The sequence below is a fragment of the Mastomys coucha genome, unplaced genomic scaffold, assembly GCF_008632895.1.
Source record: "Mastomys coucha isolate ucsf_1 unplaced genomic scaffold, UCSF_Mcou_1 pScaffold15, whole genome shotgun sequence".
Classification (NCBI taxonomy): Eukaryota; Metazoa; Chordata; class Mammalia; order Rodentia; family Muridae; genus Mastomys; species Mastomys coucha.
The window spans coordinates 103,480,766-103,499,392 of NW_022196897.1; the positions used below are offsets into that span (position 1 = coordinate 103,480,766).

General features: G+C 43.1%; 1 protein-coding gene across 2 annotated transcripts in view; it reads left to right on the plus strand.

Moving 5' to 3' along the window:
* Positions 1–7,939: 7,939 nt before the first annotated feature.
* Positions 7,940–18,627, plus strand: part of Eif2ak4 (eukaryotic translation initiation factor 2 alpha kinase 4) — a 91,003-nt gene continuing 80,315 nt past the window's right edge. For both annotated transcript variants that reach the window (XM_031371446.1, XM_031371448.1), the window contains exons 1-2: positions 7,940–8,177; positions 18,243–18,355. In XM_031371446.1, coding sequence (XP_031227306.1) covers positions 8,034–8,177; positions 18,243–18,355 — 257 coding nt within the window. In that variant the 5' untranslated portion in view covers positions 7,940–8,033. The remainder of the gene's footprint in view (positions 8,178–18,242; positions 18,356–18,627) is intronic.

Genomic DNA, 18,627 nt, shown 5'->3' on the forward strand with positions numbered 1-18,627 from the left:
AGGAAGGACACTTCATACTGGTCAAAAGAAAAATCTATCAAGATGAACTCTCAATCCTGAACATCTATGCTCCCAATGCAAGGGCACCCACACTCATAAAAGAAACTTTACTAAAGCTCAAAGCACACATGGAACCCCACACAAATAATAGTGGGAGACTTCAACACCTCACTCTCTGCAATGGACAGATCATGGAAACAGAAACTAAACAGAGACACAGTGAAACTAACAGAAGTTACGAACCAAATGGATTTAACAGATATCTATAGAACATTTCATCCTAAAGCTCTTCACAGTACCTTCTCCAAATTTGACCATATAATTGGTCACAAAACAGGGCTCAACAGATACAAGAAGATTGAAATAATCCCATGCATCCTATCAGATCACCACGGACTAAGGCTGGCCTTAAATACCAACAAAAACAACAGAAAGCCCACGTACACATGGAAGCTGAACAACAACACTCTACTCAATGACAACTTGGTCAAGGAAGAAACAAAGAAAGAAATTAAAGGCTTTTTAGAATTTAATGAAAATGAAGACACATCATACCAAAACTTATGGGACACAATGAAAGCAGTGGTAGGAGGAAAACTCATAGCTCTAAGTGCCTCCAAAAAGAAACTGAAGAGAGCTTACACTAGCAGCTTGACAACACACCTAACAACTTTAGAAAACAAAAAAGAAGCAAATACACCCAAGAGGAGTAGATAGTAGGAAATAATCAAACGAAACAGAAACAAAAAGAACTATAGAAAGAATCAACAAAACAAGGAGCTGATTCTTTGAGAAAATCAACACGATAGATAAACCCTTAGGCAGACTAATCAGAGGGCACAGAGGCAGTATCCAAATTAATAAAATCAGAAATTAAAAGGGACACATAACAACAAAGTATATGAATAGTTAAAATAACTATTCTGTTTGTTGAATATCAACAGTTGAAAATATTAAAAATCGGGGCTGGCGAGATGGCTCAGCGGGATAAGAGCACTGACTGCTCTTCCAAAGGTCCTGAATTCGGATCCCAGCAACCACTTGGTGGCTCACAACCACCCATAATGAGATTTGACGCCCTCTTCTGGTGTGTCTGAAGACAGCTGCAGTAAATTACGCGGAGCAAGCGGGCAGAAGCAAAAGGGGCCACCAGAGGTCCTGAAAATCAACAGCAGCCACACACATGATGGCTTACGGCCATCTGTACAGCTACAGTGTACTCATACACATAAAAAATAAAATAAATAAAAAAGAAGAAAATATTAAAAATCATATTCTACAAAAAAGTATATAAACAGCTCTCTAAACTCAATTATAAAGCAATTCAACATTTTAGATGCACAATAGGTCAGGTAAAAAAGAAGATACAAGAATTGCAAATAAGCATAAGAAAAGACGATCAAACTCTTTATTCATGACATAAATGCAAATTAAGACACAATAAGTGAGTTCCAACCCAGTCTGCTTGATATAGTCAGCCCATAATAGACAGGAGCTAGGGACATCACTCAGCATCACACAGGACATAGGGTAGCTCTCTGAAACTCAGAATTTCTGGTCTGGAATGCCCAAAGTTCTATAAGATTCAGGGCTTCTGATCCAACATTTTGACTACAGGACATGCACCAGCCATCCAGAACCACATGTAGGATGGGTCCAAACTAACTGCCCAGGGACTGCACTGCAAATTTTGCTTAGCAGAAAGAAACTGTGTTGAACAATTTCTGGGCAACATGCTTTCTATAGAACACAGAGGAGTCAAAGCTCCCCTGGGATCTGAACCAGGAGAAAGGCAGGCAGCTAGGAAGTGCTGTAGGGTTGAACACTAAGGTGGGAGACTTCGTTGGGCTAAGGATGTGGTTCAGTGTTAGAGCACCACTTATCTATCCCCAGCACTACAATTAAACAAACAATGCATTTGACCCTCTTGACCACTGTGAGAGATGAATGTTATGCTGGAGCCCCTGCGCATCCCCTGCACACTCTGCCTGCACAGAGAAACTTCCTCTAATTGCCTGGAAAACCTCAGGGATAAGTGTCATCATTCCTCCTCTCTTCTCACAAGCCACCAGGGGTTCAGTTTTTGACCATGTGTAGGCACAAACCTAGCTCCTAGCTCACACGTCATCACCCTGTGCCCAGGCTCATAAAACTTACTTCCCTTAGCCTGGAAGCATGACTTCACCTGTGAGATAAGGAACCCACCTGAGAGCTGCCTCCTGATAAACCTGCCTGTATCTACTTTTAATCTGGTCTAATCTGGCCTATATCTGCATCACCATGGGAGAGACAAAGACTGCTAATAAATATTTTTTCCTATTTCAGGCCCAGGAAGATGGCAAACACCAGGAGTAAAAGAACTGGGTCAGGTCTAATGCCAGCTCCTCAGAGGCTGAGACAGGAGGATTACTTGCTTAAGGTCTGCCTTGGCTATGGAATGAGTTCCAGACCAACCAGAATGAGCAATTTAATGATACCTCAGAGAGAGGGAGGGAATGAGGAAGGGAGGGAAGAAGGGAGAGAGGGGGGAGAAGAATGAACAAACTGGGGCTTTAGCTAGGTAAGGTTGAGTACCTTTCTAAAATGCACAAGGCCCCAACACTGCAGGAAGAGAACTGAACTACAGATTTTGGAATGCATGCTTTTGCTCGTCAGAAAAGACACTGATTAGCATTCAGATCCACCAAGAAGCAACAGTGACATCAATGAAGTAGGCTTTTTTTTTTTTTTAAAGATTTATTTATTTTATGTATGTGAGTATACTGTAGCTGTCTTCAGACACACCAGAAGAGGGCATCAGATCCTATTACAGATAGTTGTGAGCCACCATGTGGTTGCTGGGAATTGAACTCAGGACCTTTAGGAAGAGCAGTCAGTCCTCTTAACCACTGAGCCATCTCTCCAGCTCCAAAGCAGGCCTTTTAAGAATGAGAAATAGTTGCAACCTATCCTCTGATGGACTTTTCATTTTCTGTGGCTCCCTGTCCTTTGTTGCATTTCCCAGCCCTCCCCCCTTTTCTCCTGAGATGTCTAGGTTTTATTGTTGTTGTTTTTAAGATTTATTTATTTATTTTATGTATACAAGTACACTGTAGCTGTCTTCAGACACACCAGAAGAGGGCATTAGATCCCATTACAGATGGTTGTAAGCCACCATGTGGTTGCTGGGAAGTGAATTCGGGGGCCTCTGGAAGGAGTAGTCAGTGCTCTTAACTGCTGAGCCATCTCTCCAGCCCCAGACATCAGTGCTCAGGGGCTCCAAGCATGAGTCAAACACTTTAGTACTGAACTACAACCCTCACCCTATCCTAATGTTTCACAGCTTATTCCACACAGTCTTCTTACCAGGATAGTTCAAAGAAATTCAGACTCAACTCACTTAGAGAGAATGATCTTGACACAGTAAATGTGATGGTTTGTATATGTTTGTCCCACGAAGTGGCACTATTAGGAGGTGGCACTATTTTGGAGTAGGTGTGTCACTGTGGGTGTGGGCTTAAGACCCTCATTCTAGCTGCCTGGAAGCCAGTCTTCTCATAGCTGCCTTCAGATGAAGAGGTAGAACTCTCAGCTCCTCCTGCACCATGCCTCCCTGAATGCTGCCAGGCTCCCACCTTGATAATAGACTGAACCTCTGAACCTGTAAGCCAGCCCCAATTAAATGTTGTCCTTATAAGACTGCCTTGGTCATGGTGTCTGTTCACAGCAGTAAAACTCTAAGACAGTTAAAATGAAAAATTCATAATAGCTTCAGACTGGGCTCCATTGAAGTGCTACAACACCAGCAGCAACAACAAACACTAAAACCCCTTGGGCCCCATTCTCTTTATAAAACAGCCATGTGAGAATTTCTTACTTATACTTAGTGTTTTTGTACCATTTGCTGGTTCTTAGAAATAGTAGGCATCTAACTGTGATGATTTGAGTAAGAATGTCCCACTTAGGTTTATATATTTGAATGATTGGGCATTAGTGGGGCTGTTTGGGAAGGATTAGGAGGTGTGGCCTTGTTGGAGGAGGTGTGTCATTGAGTGTGGGCTTTGAGTTTTCAAAAGCCACAGCAGCCCAGTTAGTGTCTTATGGATCACATGGAAGCTCTCAGCTTCTGCTCCAGGGCCATGCCTGCCTCCTGCCCGTTCCCCTGCTGTGATGATCGTGGACTCTAGCCCCTTGGAACCTTGAGCCCCGAATTAAATGCTTTCTTTTCTCAGTTACCTTGGTTATGGTGTTTTATTACAGCAATAGAAAAGTAACTAAGACACCAGCTATTCAAGTCTAAAGAGAATTATCTAAGAGACAAGTGAGTGAGGTGTGGAGTCTCTTTAGGCACACGAACTACCATCCATAGTAAAGTAATGCTGGATAAATTACAATTTGTATTTGTACAACACTGAACCCTACTATAATCTACTAATGTTAGCTAGTAATAATGTGGCCTCTATGCAAAAAACACGGTCCTTAAAGGGAATAAGAGACCGTTTATTCTGAAGCTGTTTTGAGTGGTCATGGCCCAGGAAACTAGCTCTAGGTTGTATGTTCCAGATTGAAGCTCTTTTCTCGTGTTTTATAGTTTTACTGAACAAAGAAAGTCATAAATCATAAGTTTTTAAAATACACTGGTGATAATCAGCGAGGTAATTACAGCAAGATAGGGGAAAGTTTTCCATAGGCCTCAGATGCTATCTGATGTCATTCTTAGCTTTTGGGTTAGTTGCCTTCAAAGTTAATAGATATGAATTATATATTAGTCACAGGATACTAGTTCTAACACAGAAGTGGGTAAGGAATGGCTATTCATGGTGCTAAAGCTAGCCCCAGATGAGATAATTAATTAGCTTCTGGACTTGAAACATTTGAACCTCACATCACTGCAGTTTTTATCAGTCAGCCAGTCTCTGCACGCACAGTTTCTGTCCTGGAATTCTGTTAACAATAGTAACACTAGTTGACTGTAATCACAAATATTTGGGGAAAGCTCTTGGAGGAGAGAGAGCATACGAAAACTTTCTGAACAACTATCTGAACATCTGTAAACTTGGGGGAAATAAGGGTGCTTTTTCAAACCAATAAAATGAGACATTGCTGCACATCTGTTACAATGTTTAAAATTTAAAGACTAACAATGTTCCTGTGAAGGACAAGGAGCCGGAACTTTGGGAAACTAATGGTAACACAAAATTTCTACTTTGGAATACAGTTAACGATTTCTAGTTTCTTATTTTATTGTGACATTCAACTAATTTCAAACTTATATGAGAGTTGCAAGAATCATTCAAAGAATTCATATGATCTTTCACTTAAATTCTCCCATGGCCAAGATTGGATACTTATGGACATATGTGTCCTGAAGACATCTGGACAACAAAACTCTCTTCATTTTGAATTATTTGGTAGCAAATTGCTGGTTTAACATTCTATTATCCATTAACATTACAGTGAAATTTTCTTAATAAGCAGGATGCTTTTCTACATGTCTACATGTTCACTTGTTCTATGAGTTCCCTGAGTTGAAACATCATCTCCAGGAGGGAGGCTCACAAGTCCCAGGAAATAAACACATCCCTTCTCAGTGGTAGAAAAAAAAAAAGTGTACAACTTCTAGGGAGAAGACTCTGGCCTGTGGGACCCTCAGAGATTCTAGGGCTGTGGAGTGCGGAGCTGCCTGCAAGCTGTGCAGGGGAGCACTTTTGGTTGATGCAGGTGCTATTAAGTCATCCCTGTTCCTTTAAGTAACTCCTCACCCACGTTTCTATTAGTAGCACCAATAACAACCCATGTGTTCACCAAGTTATATAGTGGTACATTCATTACTTTGGGGGTGAATGTGTGTGTGTGTGTGTGTGTGTGTGTGTGTGTGTGTTGTGTTGTATCACCCAGGAAAAGACTGTCACACAGCAATTATTGTTTTCTTAAACAAAAGTATTTTTATTATTTTGTATTAATGTACCATACAGATATTAATAATATCTACTGATCTACTTACTGAGAGGTGGCACATGTGGAGGTCTCTCCTTCCACCATGGGGGTCCTGGGGTTGAAACTTAGCTGATCAGGCATGGCAGCAGGAGCCTTTACCTGTCAAGCCATCTTGCCAACTAGAAAGTGTTACATTTTAGGGTGTAATGGTGACCTTATAACCATTTAAATGTCCTTTTCTGTTACACATATGTTTGTTTATAAACGAAACCCATGATATTTGAAGCATTCCTGAGGAAGGTGAACATGAAACAATACTGGTGAAGACATCTGTGAAGTTGTAGACTTGGGGTTATTATAATATTCCCTCTGATTTTTGTGTTGAAAATTTCCATAATGAGTTTTTTTTTTTTAATAGAAAAAGACCAGTTGGAAAATGGAAGAATTTTAGAGATTGGTGTGACCATCTTTGTGATACAGGAACTTTACTTTGGCTGCAATAGGAAGCTGCTTAATGCAGGGCAAGGTTGAAGATGGGCCGAATGGAGAGCCAGTGAAGAGGTGCTAAAAACGTGCTGCAGCTTAGGGGGAAACTGAGGAAATGATGACAGTTTGAATGTGAGAGCTGAAAAAAAAGGGGGAGGGGAGCCATGCCTCCACTATTTGGTGAGTTCTGCCATGTATCCAGGCAAGGGTCCCTGGGAACGGAACAGGTCTCCAAGGAGGGAGAAGATGGTTTCCTAGAGGCCTTTGTGCTACCTTGTCTGATCAGAGGGGATGAATGAAGGTGAGATGCCTAAGTCAACATTACTGAGTGAACAAGATAGATGCAAACAAGATGGACGGAAACATATCACCTAACCTAACTTGAGGCATGATGATGCTCCAGCAGGTACGTAAGCAACAAAGCAATAGCAATGTCTGAATAGATAGGATACTTATATGCTTGAAAATAATATGATCGAATAGCGGTAGTGGCACAGTCTCATGATCCGAGGATGACGTAGGAAGACTACTACTGTGAACTCAAGGCCAGCCCATGCTGCAGAGTGACACCCTGACTCAAAACTTACCTATATACATATGGACACACATACATCCCTAAATATGTAAAATAGGATGCAACAATTTACATGAATGTGAACGCTCAAATTTATGTTAAATGAACGGGTCGGATAATTCTCTGTGTGGGAGTTGAAAATGCAAGGAGAGAATTTCAGAGAGTCCAGAGAGCATGCATGAGACATTTAATTAATGGTTCAAGGATAACGAATGTGGGAAAAAGGGTTTATGGCTTTTCCTCCCAGTAGTCTCATTCTGGGAAGGTCAGGTAAGATAAATGATTTAACTCATCTGACTGCGCTTTATAATTTTCCTCTTGCGCACGCCTTTAATCCCAGCACTTGGGAGGCAAAGACAGGCAGATTTCTGAGTTCGAGGCCAGCCTGGTCTACAGAGTTCCAGGACAGCCAGGGCTATACAGAGAAACCCTGTCTTGAAAAAAAAGGTTTTTTTCCTCTCACTATCCAGGCAGGGTAAAAGGAATTCCAGCGCCTATTTCTGCTAGACTTGTTTTGTGAAAACTAATATGTCTTGTTACTCCAACCTGAGAGACTGGCTCTCCAAAGTGTGTTGGCAATCACTGACTCAATTCCACCTCAGGAAGAAGGCAAAGCTTTTTCCTATTCATTTTCTACTAGAAGTCTTGGACCCTGGAAAGTTGGGGTAAAACTCCACCCACCGGCATTCTCCGGAGTGGGCCAAACGAGTCAGCCGCGAAGAACCCCGCCTCCAGACCCGCCTCCAGACCCGCCTCCTGGCCTAGGCTCCTCCCAAGGCACCCCTCCCGCTCACAAACTCAGAGCCACGCCCCTAGGCGGGTCTTCAGCTCAAGGCTCCGCCCCCAGGCTCTTCTCCGCCAGAGGTCCTGTCTTTAAAGCATCTCCCCAGAGCAGAGCCACACCCCCAGGGCTGTCACCAGCTCGAGACCCCTCCCCCAGGCCCGACACCGACTCGAGGCCCCGCCCACAGCTCGGTTACGGCGCGGGCCGGAGCTCCACAGCCCTCCCGAGAATCACCGCTACCTTGCCTAGGCCGCTGCGCCTGCCCCGGCCGCCATGGCTGGGGGCCGCGGGGCCTCTGGACGCGGCCGGGCTGAGCCGCAAGAGAGCTATACGCAGCGACAGGACCACGAGCTGCAGGCCCTGGAGGCCATTTACGGCCCGGACTTCCAGGATCTGCGGCCGGATGCGCGCGGACGGGTAGGAACGTGGTTGGTCTGGCCCGGTGTTCTCCGGTCCGGGGACCCAGCCAGACGCCTCCACATTGGGGCGACCATTTAGATCCTGCAGGCTTTTCATCTTGCAGTTCTACTACCCTCACTTTCTGCCTCTGCGCCGCCGCTGGTCTTGAGAAGGCAGCACCTGGGCTGAATTCTCTTTTTCCTCCTCCCTGGGTCGGCTCCTCTCTCTGCTGGGCTTCTTATTCCCACTGACGTGCCCTAACCACCCTTCGTCCTCCTTCCAATCATTCTTCCCCACCCACCCCGACTCGCCCCAGGCCTCAGGGTGGGTTATGACCGCACACTCATAGTCACTCTTTGCTACTTTGAGCTGGGGATGCTTAGGGGGCGTGGGTCCAGGCCTTTTGCTCTCAGCAAACAAACTCCCAGGTCACACTGTGTAAATCCCGTTACCGATGTGGAAGAACTTTCTGTACCTTCCTTTGAGGCACTTGAGGAATGGTATAGAACACGTTTATTGTCGCTGTAATGCAGTGTTTACCGAGTTTTATTTAAAATATCACTTTACTTTTTTGTGTTAAGCTGGGGGCAGTGACAATTTCTCCCTATCTTTGAATAGTTTATCTGCCGAACTAAAATGTTCCTGAATATTGCCATTTTGGAATTACTTCTTTCCTCCATCTGCCTTACTTCTGCAAATCACAGTATCTGCCTTTTCTCTGTATCTAGCATTTCTTTACGGAACAGGCTTTCCTTAAGCTGTCAGGGCCAAGATTCTCCCACTAATCCACTAATACTTTTAAGTTAAACCAACGATTTAGACGCTGGGAACACAGTCATAAATAAAATAGGCACAAACCCCTGCTGCCTGTGGGAGCTTACTTTTCTAGGCCTTCAAGAGTTATTTGTAACTTTACATACAGTTTATACATGTTTCTGGTAAATAGTAAGATGACCTACAGGTCATCTGGCAACTTCTCTGTTTCCAAGGAATCAGGAAGTAGGGCCTCAGCCACCAGAATAGTGTTACAGGGTGTGCAGGGGACTCAGGTAGACCCAGCTGGCTTTTCTTTAGTTTTATGTTCCCAAGGTGCAGGAAAGTGGAAGAAAACCATCAGTCATTTTTAGGTAATGATACTGATAATCCTAAGAATTTACAGCTGGTCCCAGTAAGCCCAAGAATTTACAGATGGTGGCCTTTATAACCAAGAAGCCTAAACACAAGAGATACCGTAAAAGGCAGGTAGAGTTATTCAGTAGTAGGCTCTGGCTCTGGATCACAAGCAATGTCTCCAACGCTTTCTTTCATAAGCCTCTCAGGCAAATAATTGATGTTCAGTCTGATGAGTCAGAGGTTACTCTTTGAACAAGCTCTCATTAAGTACCCGCTACTTGCCTTTCTTCGGGGAAAGGTTTTTTCAGTGTCTCGATCCTGAATCTCCACAATTTACAAGTGTTCTTAGGCATGATCCTGGGTGTATGTTCCTCCTCTTTCCATGCCTGTGGAGTGTGTTCAAAATGTAAATGCAATGAAATAAATGTGTGAATATGCAAATGTCAGCCAGAACAGAGTGAAGACAATCAGCTCTTCTCATTTCAGGCCAAATTTACTGTCAATAAACTCTTTTTAACTTTTGGGGGATATGTCATGGATTAAATTTCAGTTTTGAAGTATATCATTCATAGATAGTCAAACAGTTCAGAGTGTATGTCAAAAATTAATTTACATATTTAAAAGTTTAGGCACCAGTCATTTAAGATATAGTTTACAATTCAAGGACATTTAGAAACTACTAATTTATCTTGTCTAGCGTTCTGTATAGCAGAGGTCTGCTTCCTCCCTTAGTAGGCATAGCAAACCTCCTTGCTTCTGTCTCTGGGCCCACAGGTGTGTATGGGTGCACTTGTCTCTTTAGCCTTCATCAACATTGACCACTCCGTACTTTTTAGTTTGACAGTAAATGAATGAAACCTGTTTCATTCTAATTTGTATTTCTTTGGCTAGAAATCACGTCAACTATGTTTGTAAATCACTATTTTTCTTTTTCTCTGAACTGTTCTTATTCGTTGATTTATTTTTCTACCGTAAGGTCTATTTTCTTACTCAATGGTAAAAAGGTAAATATATATGTTAGGGAAATTAATATTTGTGATAACATGAAATAAAAATTTCCTCCTAAATCAATCATTGACATATTTATGTAATTTATGCAGTTAAGTTTTTTAACAGAATCAAAATGAACTACCTGTTTTATGAACCACATGGGTATTTTATCTTCCTCTTCCCCCATCTACAAAGTACTTCCCTGTCTGAGGTAGACTGCTTGCCTAGCATACCCTAGGTTTGATTCCTCAGCACTAATAAACAAAGGGGGGAGACCCTCCCCCGTCCAGTGTTACCATAAAAAAAATAGAAGGAAGGAAGAAAGAAAAAGGATAAGTCATCAGATGTTTTTGTTTAGTTATTGAAATTTATTTCATGATACACAAGAGCTCCATCTGCCTCTGCCTCCTGAGTGCTGGGACTAAAGGCATGTGTCACCACACCCAGCAACTTCATTTTTTTTTTTTAAAGCTTCCATCAGATAAATGTAGAAGTACCTTTTTCAAGGGGGTCTAAATCACATTCTCCAGGTGCTGTCCATTCTCACAGTCTGAGAAACAGGTGAAGTTTCCATTTCTGCTACCAATCTGTGTGGTTGTGCGTGCGCGCGTGCGCGCGTGCGCGCTCGTGAGAGTACCCCCAATATGTGTCGAGTCCAGAAAAGGATATCAGCTGTCTTTCTTTGTTGCTTTCCACTTATGGTTTTTTTGTTTGTTAGTTTGTTTTTTATTGAGACAAGATCTCTCACTGTACCTTGCGCTCACCGTTTGGCTAGGTTGCCTCCTAGGCTCCACTTACCTCTGCCCTCCAGTGCTAGGCTTATAGGAACAGACATGTGGATATGTATGGGCCTTCTGTGGAGCCTGGGAATTCACTCAGGTGTTCCTGATAATAAAGGAGGCCCAGCCAGCCATCCTTGCAGTCCACTGTCTCCGGTTTTTTGTTTGTTTGTTTGTTTGTTTGTTTCTGTACAGATTTATAAGCAGGCTGCCCAGATTATCTCCCCTCCCCCATGGCTCTATCCTGTTCTCACATAGGCTATTTCCATCTGAGTGCTATAAATCAGGAAGCGAAAACAAGAAGCTATGCCGATTAAAGTTTATCCTTAAATGCAAGGAGGATAGACAGCAGGAAAGTAGGTAACAGTTTTAGACCAGATACCTTAAACTGATTAGAATGTGTGCCTTTTTTCTTTAACAATTACAATAGGTACACATGTACACATATTAACTATGGACTTGTAAGTGTACTTGGCATTTATTCACACTGTGTTTGATGGACATTTATATAACAAATTAGTTTCCCAAACCTCATCCTCACTTTGGTGCCTGTTTTATAACCCAGTGAAGTCTAATGATGGGTCTGTCACCTCATACCTTTGAGTCTTGGAACCTGAAGATTCTCAGCTTTTAAGGATGACCCTCTCCTCTGGTATCCTTAACAAGCACAGACATGTATCTGAACCAGTTCATATCACTGGTCCTGAGTGTTTAAGAGGCAGAGGTGCCTGAGAGAAGCTTTGTTAAGCAGCTCTTTTAAAAAGTAAAAAGATTGGGTCTGGAGGCCCGATGGCTCAGTGGTTAAGAGCACCGACTGCTCTTCCAGAGGTCCTGAGTTCAATTCCCAGCAAACATCTGTAATGAGATCCAGTGTTCTCTTCCGGTAGGTCTGAAGACAGCAACAGTGTACTCACATACATAAATAAATACATCTTAAAAAAAAAAGAAAGAAAGAAAGAAAGAAAGAAAGAAAGAAAGAAAGAAAGAAAGAAAGAAAGAAAGAGGATTTATCTTGGCACAGTTGTAAAGGTTTCATTGTCAGTCAGCTTTTGCTTTGGGGTCTGTATTGTTAGTCAGAGTTCTCTAGAGTAACAATTTATAGAATGATAGATCTATCTATCTTCTATCTACACACAGAGAAGAGGGGTATTAGAATGACTTATAAACTGTGGTCCAGCTAGTCCCACAATGGCTGCCTATGAATATCAGGTCCAAGAAGCCCGTAGTTGTTCGGTCCATAAGGCTGGATGTCTCAGCTGGTCTTCAGTGTCTGCTGGAATCCTGAAGAAGTAGGCTCTAATGCTAGTGAGGGAATGGACTTGCTAACAAGGGCTAGAGCAAGCAGGCAAAGAAAAAGAGCAAGCTTTCTTCTTCTTCCGTGCCCTTTATATAGACTGCCAGCCAAAAGTGTCGCCCAGTTAGAGGTGGATCTTTGCACCTCAAGGATCTGAACGACTTCTCACTTCTAATGGTTTAGTTGAGAAAAAAATCCCTCATGGGTGTGTGCCCAGTCATTTCCGTTTTAGTTAATCCCAGATGGTGTCAAGTTGACAACCAAGAATAGCCTCAGAGGGCCTTTGTCAAGGCAGTGGTCCATTGTGAGAATGTGTATGTAGCAGAGGACCATTCACTTCATGTTGACACAGAGGAAGAGAAGGGCTGTATATATATATATACACACATACCCTGGAGAGTGGGAAGGGCTTCTTGTTAGGGTGAAGTTTCAGTTGCTGAGGTTTAAGGTTCTTTGTGGCCTGAACACACCTTACAAAAAAGACATTTTCAATTCTCCTTAAGTAAAACCTAGCAAACATTCTGGTCTAACCTGTGAAAGAATGCTTCCTTGAGTACATTATTGTTTGTGACATTTTCCTTCAGTAAGTTGGTGGTGGTTAGTATTAAATTAGCTGCACATGACAGAGAACCTAACAGTAACATATTTGCACATAAAAGTCTGGGGATCGGAAGCTCTTCCTTCATGCTAAGGATATTCTGCCCTTAATGTGCCCTTGTGCTCTAACATTGTTGTCTGGATTTCAGCCTTCATAGCTTTATTCCAACCTGTTTGAAAAAGAAATGTGTAAAGAAACTGCATATGAAGTTGGGCACAGTGGTACAAACCCATAATGCCAACCCTCAGAAGGGTAAGACAGAAGGATCGTGAGTTCAGGGCTAGCCTGGGCTATATACCAAATCCCCAAATTAGAAGAAACTTTTGTATCCTTTTCTTTGAGAATTGTTGTTTTGTTGTTATTGTTGTTTGTTCCATTAACTTATTTATTCACTTAACATCCTGATTGAAGCCCTACCTCACCTCCCAGTACCCCCTCACACAGCCCCTTCCCCATTCCCCCTTTTTCTCTCAGATGGGGGGGAGGGGCACTGGGTACCAACCTTTCTAAACACATCAAGTCATTCACTGTAGGACTGGGGGTACATCTTCTCCCACTAAAGCCAGGCAATTTTTCTCTTAAGATCATTTTCCAAATTTCACATGATCATTCTTTAAAAACAAACAAAACCCAAAAGCCTTGTGGTTTGGGGGACTGAAATCAGGGCCTCACAAATGCCAGACAGGTGCCAAACAGGAGCTCTATCACCAGCCTAGCATATGACAGATTTTGAGTCTCTTAATTTTCCAGAAATTAATTCATTGGCTAAACCTAGCTGCAAAGTAGCCTGGGAGATGTATCCAACTAAACTGTCGGGTTCTATTGCTACGAAGTAAAGGGGAGACTGGATAATGAGATAGCTAGTAGGCTTTTCTGAGAAATATCCTAAAGTCTCTAATCTGTAAGGGAAATACTACAGAGGCCATTAAATTCTGTGAGCCAAAATAAAGGCCTTAAACATAGCCAGTCAGCCTGTTGCTTCTGTAGCCTGTTCTTCCTTCTTTGGGTCACCCTCACTTGGAACTCACACTGTAACAAGTTGTTAGGCTTCATCTCATCCTGGGTCATTCCAGAGTGCCTGTGGTCTGTTCTTATATCTGAGCCATCATCACTGGGCTCTTGGGCTCTGGAAGTAGAAATCTTTATGCCAGGTATCTCCTCACTTCAAGTCATGTTCTAGCCTCATTTCTTTCTTCTTTTTTTTTTTTATTAGATATTTTCTTTATTTACATGTAAATTTCTCCTTTCACAGTTTCCCCTCCAAAAAACAAAGAAACAAACAGAAACAACAAAAACAAACCCCTGTTGCCTCCCCCCTCCCCATGCCTGCCATCCCACCCTCTCCCACTTATTGGCCCTGGCATTCCCCTACACTGGGGCACAGAACCTTCACAGGGCTGAGGACCTCTCCTCCTATTGATGATCGAATTTGCAATCCTCTACTATACACATCTAGCCTCATTTCTAAACATTGGTTTTGGTGTTAGCTGCCCTGGCCCTTTCATCCCTAGTGGTTCTGTGGTGTTGCTGCACTGTGGAGTTATCTAGACCTACCTGGGGGTCTGTGGCTGCTCCTTCCAAGGAGTATTTACTGGATATGTTTTTATTCAGCCTAGGGTTCTATAGACCATTACCCTTCCATGGTCTCCAGTGGTCCTGGGAGCTGGCTATCAGAGGCCTTTTCTGTAGTTTTCAAGCAGTCCGTACATGGATTCATTTGCACTTCATTAAGTATCCCCCATAGAGAAGAGTGTCTTTGTGTTGTGTATTTCTCCAGTGAGCTACTGCCTCCTCGAGTTTGCTTCCTGCTTCAGTGACTCCAAGCATTTAGCCATGGCCTCCCTAGACACTGTCCCAAGGAGGTTAGTTAAATCCAGATAGGCTCATTTTCTGTGCGATAGAGATTGGTCTGTGCAGCCAGAGCCAGGCTCAGTCCAGGAGACCTGATGGCCCCAGTGTTTTTGGGAGAGTTCAGAAGGCACAGCGCTCTTCCACAGCTCAGTGGTCTCTGTTGACTTTGCCTTCACTGTTGGCCTGGTTCCGGGGTAGTAATTCTGAGGAACTCAGAGAGGTCAGCATGACTTTTCACAAAGCTTGGCCATCATAACCAAGAGTACCCTGGCTGGGCTGCTCTGGCCATGCAGGCACGTGAACTGGAGGGATGTTGTGTGAAGCACTTCAGCACCGCCCAGTCCAAAAATCCTAGACAATCCAAGTGAAACTCTTTGAAGAGGTTTTTATAACTAGAAAGTTCATTTTGTAAGATGCAGAAAAGTGCATTCTTAGAATTAGTCATAGTGTGGAACCTACAGTGCTAACCATAGATGATTTTTTTCCTGGGTAATCCAGTATGGATTCCAAACCCTTCTCTTTCCTACTCAGTAAGATGACCACAGGTATGCATTTGTATCAGTTAATAAATATTCATCCAGCACTTAGGAAGAAAACTGACAAGACTTCCAGAGATAACTTAGCCTGTGTACCATCTTCCTGCTTCAGCATTCCAGAAACTAGGATTAGAGCTGTGAGCCATATTTCTTGGCTCTCCTTTTTTATTAAAATGCTATATCTGCCCTAGGAAGATAGCTCAGTGGATAAAGCACTGGGCCTTGAGCCTGAGAACTAAAACTTGGCATCACAGGCATGGTAGTTGCCTGTGATTCCGATACTTGAGAGACAGAGGCAGGGTCCCTGGGGCAAGCTGACTAGTTAGTCTAGGTGGATTGGCAAGCTTTGGGTTCAAGAAACCCTGCCTCGATAAATCAAGAGTGATCAAGGAAGATACCCTGACATCAACCTCAGGGATCTCTATGCAAATACACACAATGCATGCTCACCCATATGTACACATGCATCCATACACACATACACACACACGCACTCATACACACACATGCACTCACACACATGCACTCATACACACACATGCACTCATACACACACACGCACCCATACATGCACCCATACATTCATCCATACGTACTCATGTACCCACATACCTCACACATGCCAAAAAAAATCTGTACTCTATATTGTTCTAAAGTACTATATATATTGGAAGAAATAATTTCTTTTTTTAATTATTTATTTTATGTATATGAGTACACTGTAGCTGTCTTCAGGCACACCAGAGGAGGGTATCGGATCCAATGGTAAAGATGGTTGTGAGCCACCATGTGGTTGCTGGGAATTGAACTCAGGACCTCTGGAAGAGCAGTCGGTGCTCTTAACTGCTGAGCCATCTCTCCAGCCCAAGAAATAATTTCTTAACAGAATGTTAATTGATAATTGTAATGTCTTTTCAAAATTTATGTTCAGTGAGACAGTGGTCTGTAAAGATGTGGCTTGGTGTAGAAAACACAGGTAAAATTTTGACTAGCTTACTCTCCATGTGTCTATCTCTAAAATGTAGCTGGATAATCTTCTAACTTTGCCAGGCTCTTGTCAGAAAATAAATAACAATACTATAGGTAAAGAGTGATTGATAGGACTTAGAGTAAGCGAGGCAGATGGTTGTATGAGGAGTGCCTCAGCTAAAAGATTGGCTCTAAATTGGTAATTGTAGAAACTGTATGGTGGGTACAAGGTTCTATCATATCATTATCTCTACTTTTGCTTGACATTTTCCCTAATTAAAAACTTCAAGAAGTAAGTGAGGCTATTTGGGGCTAGGCAATTAACGGTGCTTCCTGCTCCTCCAGAGAACTGTGCTTCCCAGCCCAGGACTGCCTATAACTACAGCTCCAAGGGGCTCCAGCACCTTCCTTTGGCTTCTTTGGTGCCTGCCCACAGGTGGCATACATTCACATAAACACACACCTAACACAGCTAATTTTTGAAGTAATAATGATAACTCTTTGAAATGGAGCTGTTTAAGAAGAATGGTCATGGCATTGGATATCCATGTTCTTCTTGCCAACAAAATAGCTCCTGTGCAGAATTCTCCGCATGTTAAGCCACAATACTGGCCTGTTGTGGTGGAGAGTGGTTTCAGTCCACCCTCTGGGCTCCTCTAAGGAAAGCCCAGCCTCTCCTCCTCACTGCCCCTCCTTTTTTATTCCCTGAATGCTGATCATCCAAGCTGCCTTGCTGTATCTAGGGTCCTTACTACACCACCCTGCTCTTCCAGCTGTCCCCACAGCATTCTCATAGGGCTTAGTATCTTTCCTATCTTTAAAATCTGAACAACAACAAAAAAATCTCCCCTGATTTCATATTATCTCCCTCTCTCTCAACTACTCCCAGCCCACCCACCTCTGCCATGTTCCCTGTCCCCCTTCACATTCAACCTTGAAGGAGCTGTCTGGGTTTGCAGTGTCCACTTGCTCACCTAGCTGTCACTTCTTGGCCTACTCTCTGTGTTTAATGCCCATAGCACTGATGGTCAGAGTCACTACCTGTGGGTCTCCATAGCCCTAGCCATAAAATCTGCTCTCATCCTTCACCACCTGAGGGATCAAATGGCACAAGACCCCTCCTTTCCTTTGTGTCCTTCATTGCCAGATTTCTCTTAGCTTGATCTCAAATCCATTTTCTTTTCTCCCTCTCACACTTGCTCCTTCTGTGGGCATCCAACACTGGCACAATCGTTATAAGAATTTTCTTGTTTGTTTGAAATTCACAGTGCTGGGATATAGCCTGGGCCCTTATACATGCAAGACAAACACTCTACCACTGAGCTACATCCCCAGCCCTGTTAGTTTTTATTTCTGCTTTCAGTCTTTCCCATTCATTCCCTACTCAACAGCCAGAGTGGTCTTTTAGAGTATATGTTGTATCTTATCATTGCCCATCTTTAAATCCTGCCAAGTTTGTTAGCTGGCTGACATTTCTCAGTATACCTGCTTTCCCTGGTTGTCTTCCACACACATGCCCCAGGCATACTGGCCTCCTTTTGGCCTTTGGGGGCGCCCATCTCTGCCCAGGATCAGCGTATTCACCTAAGCATTTCCCAGTGACCACATCTGAGAATGTCTCCCTATGCCTCAAACACATTAAATGATCAAAGTACTCAGGTAAGAGTTCTGTTGAGGCAGGAGCTGTCTTCTCTTCCAGAGGCTCAGAGTTTGATTTGTAGCTTACAGCTGTCTGTAACTCCAGTTCCAGGGGATCTGATGTCTTCTTCTCACTCCACAGGCACCAGGCACACACATGGTGTGCAGAGATAGATGCAGGCAGAACACCCATACACATAAAATAATAATTGATCCTCCAATTGGCTGGGATGGTGTCAAGCAGCTCTAACTTAGTGTGCAGGGGACAGGTGGGGAGAAAAGAAAATCCCTACAGAGATGTGTTTTCTCTTTTAGGTGAGAGAGCCTCCTGAAATCAATTTAGTTCTGTACCCTCAGGGCCTAGCTGGTGAAGAAGTGTATGTGCAAGTGGAACTGAGGGTTAAGTGCCCGCCGACATACCCAGATGTGTGAGTACCTTTATAAGAAGCTCTGGTGTCATTTTGCTTTTCTGTTTTGACAGCATGAAAACATTACAGTTGGGAGTATTTCCTCTTTCCTTCCTCTGTCTGCCATGTAAAGTTTCATTTCCCATCACCTGTCTCTCAGTAACACTACATCAGCCCTAGCCTTTTAACAAAGCTCCCTTTAAGTCTGCATATAGTTGTAGAGTGCTCACTGCTGATGCTAAGATTCACTCACTGCTGATGCTAAGATTCACTCACTGCTGATGCTAAGATTC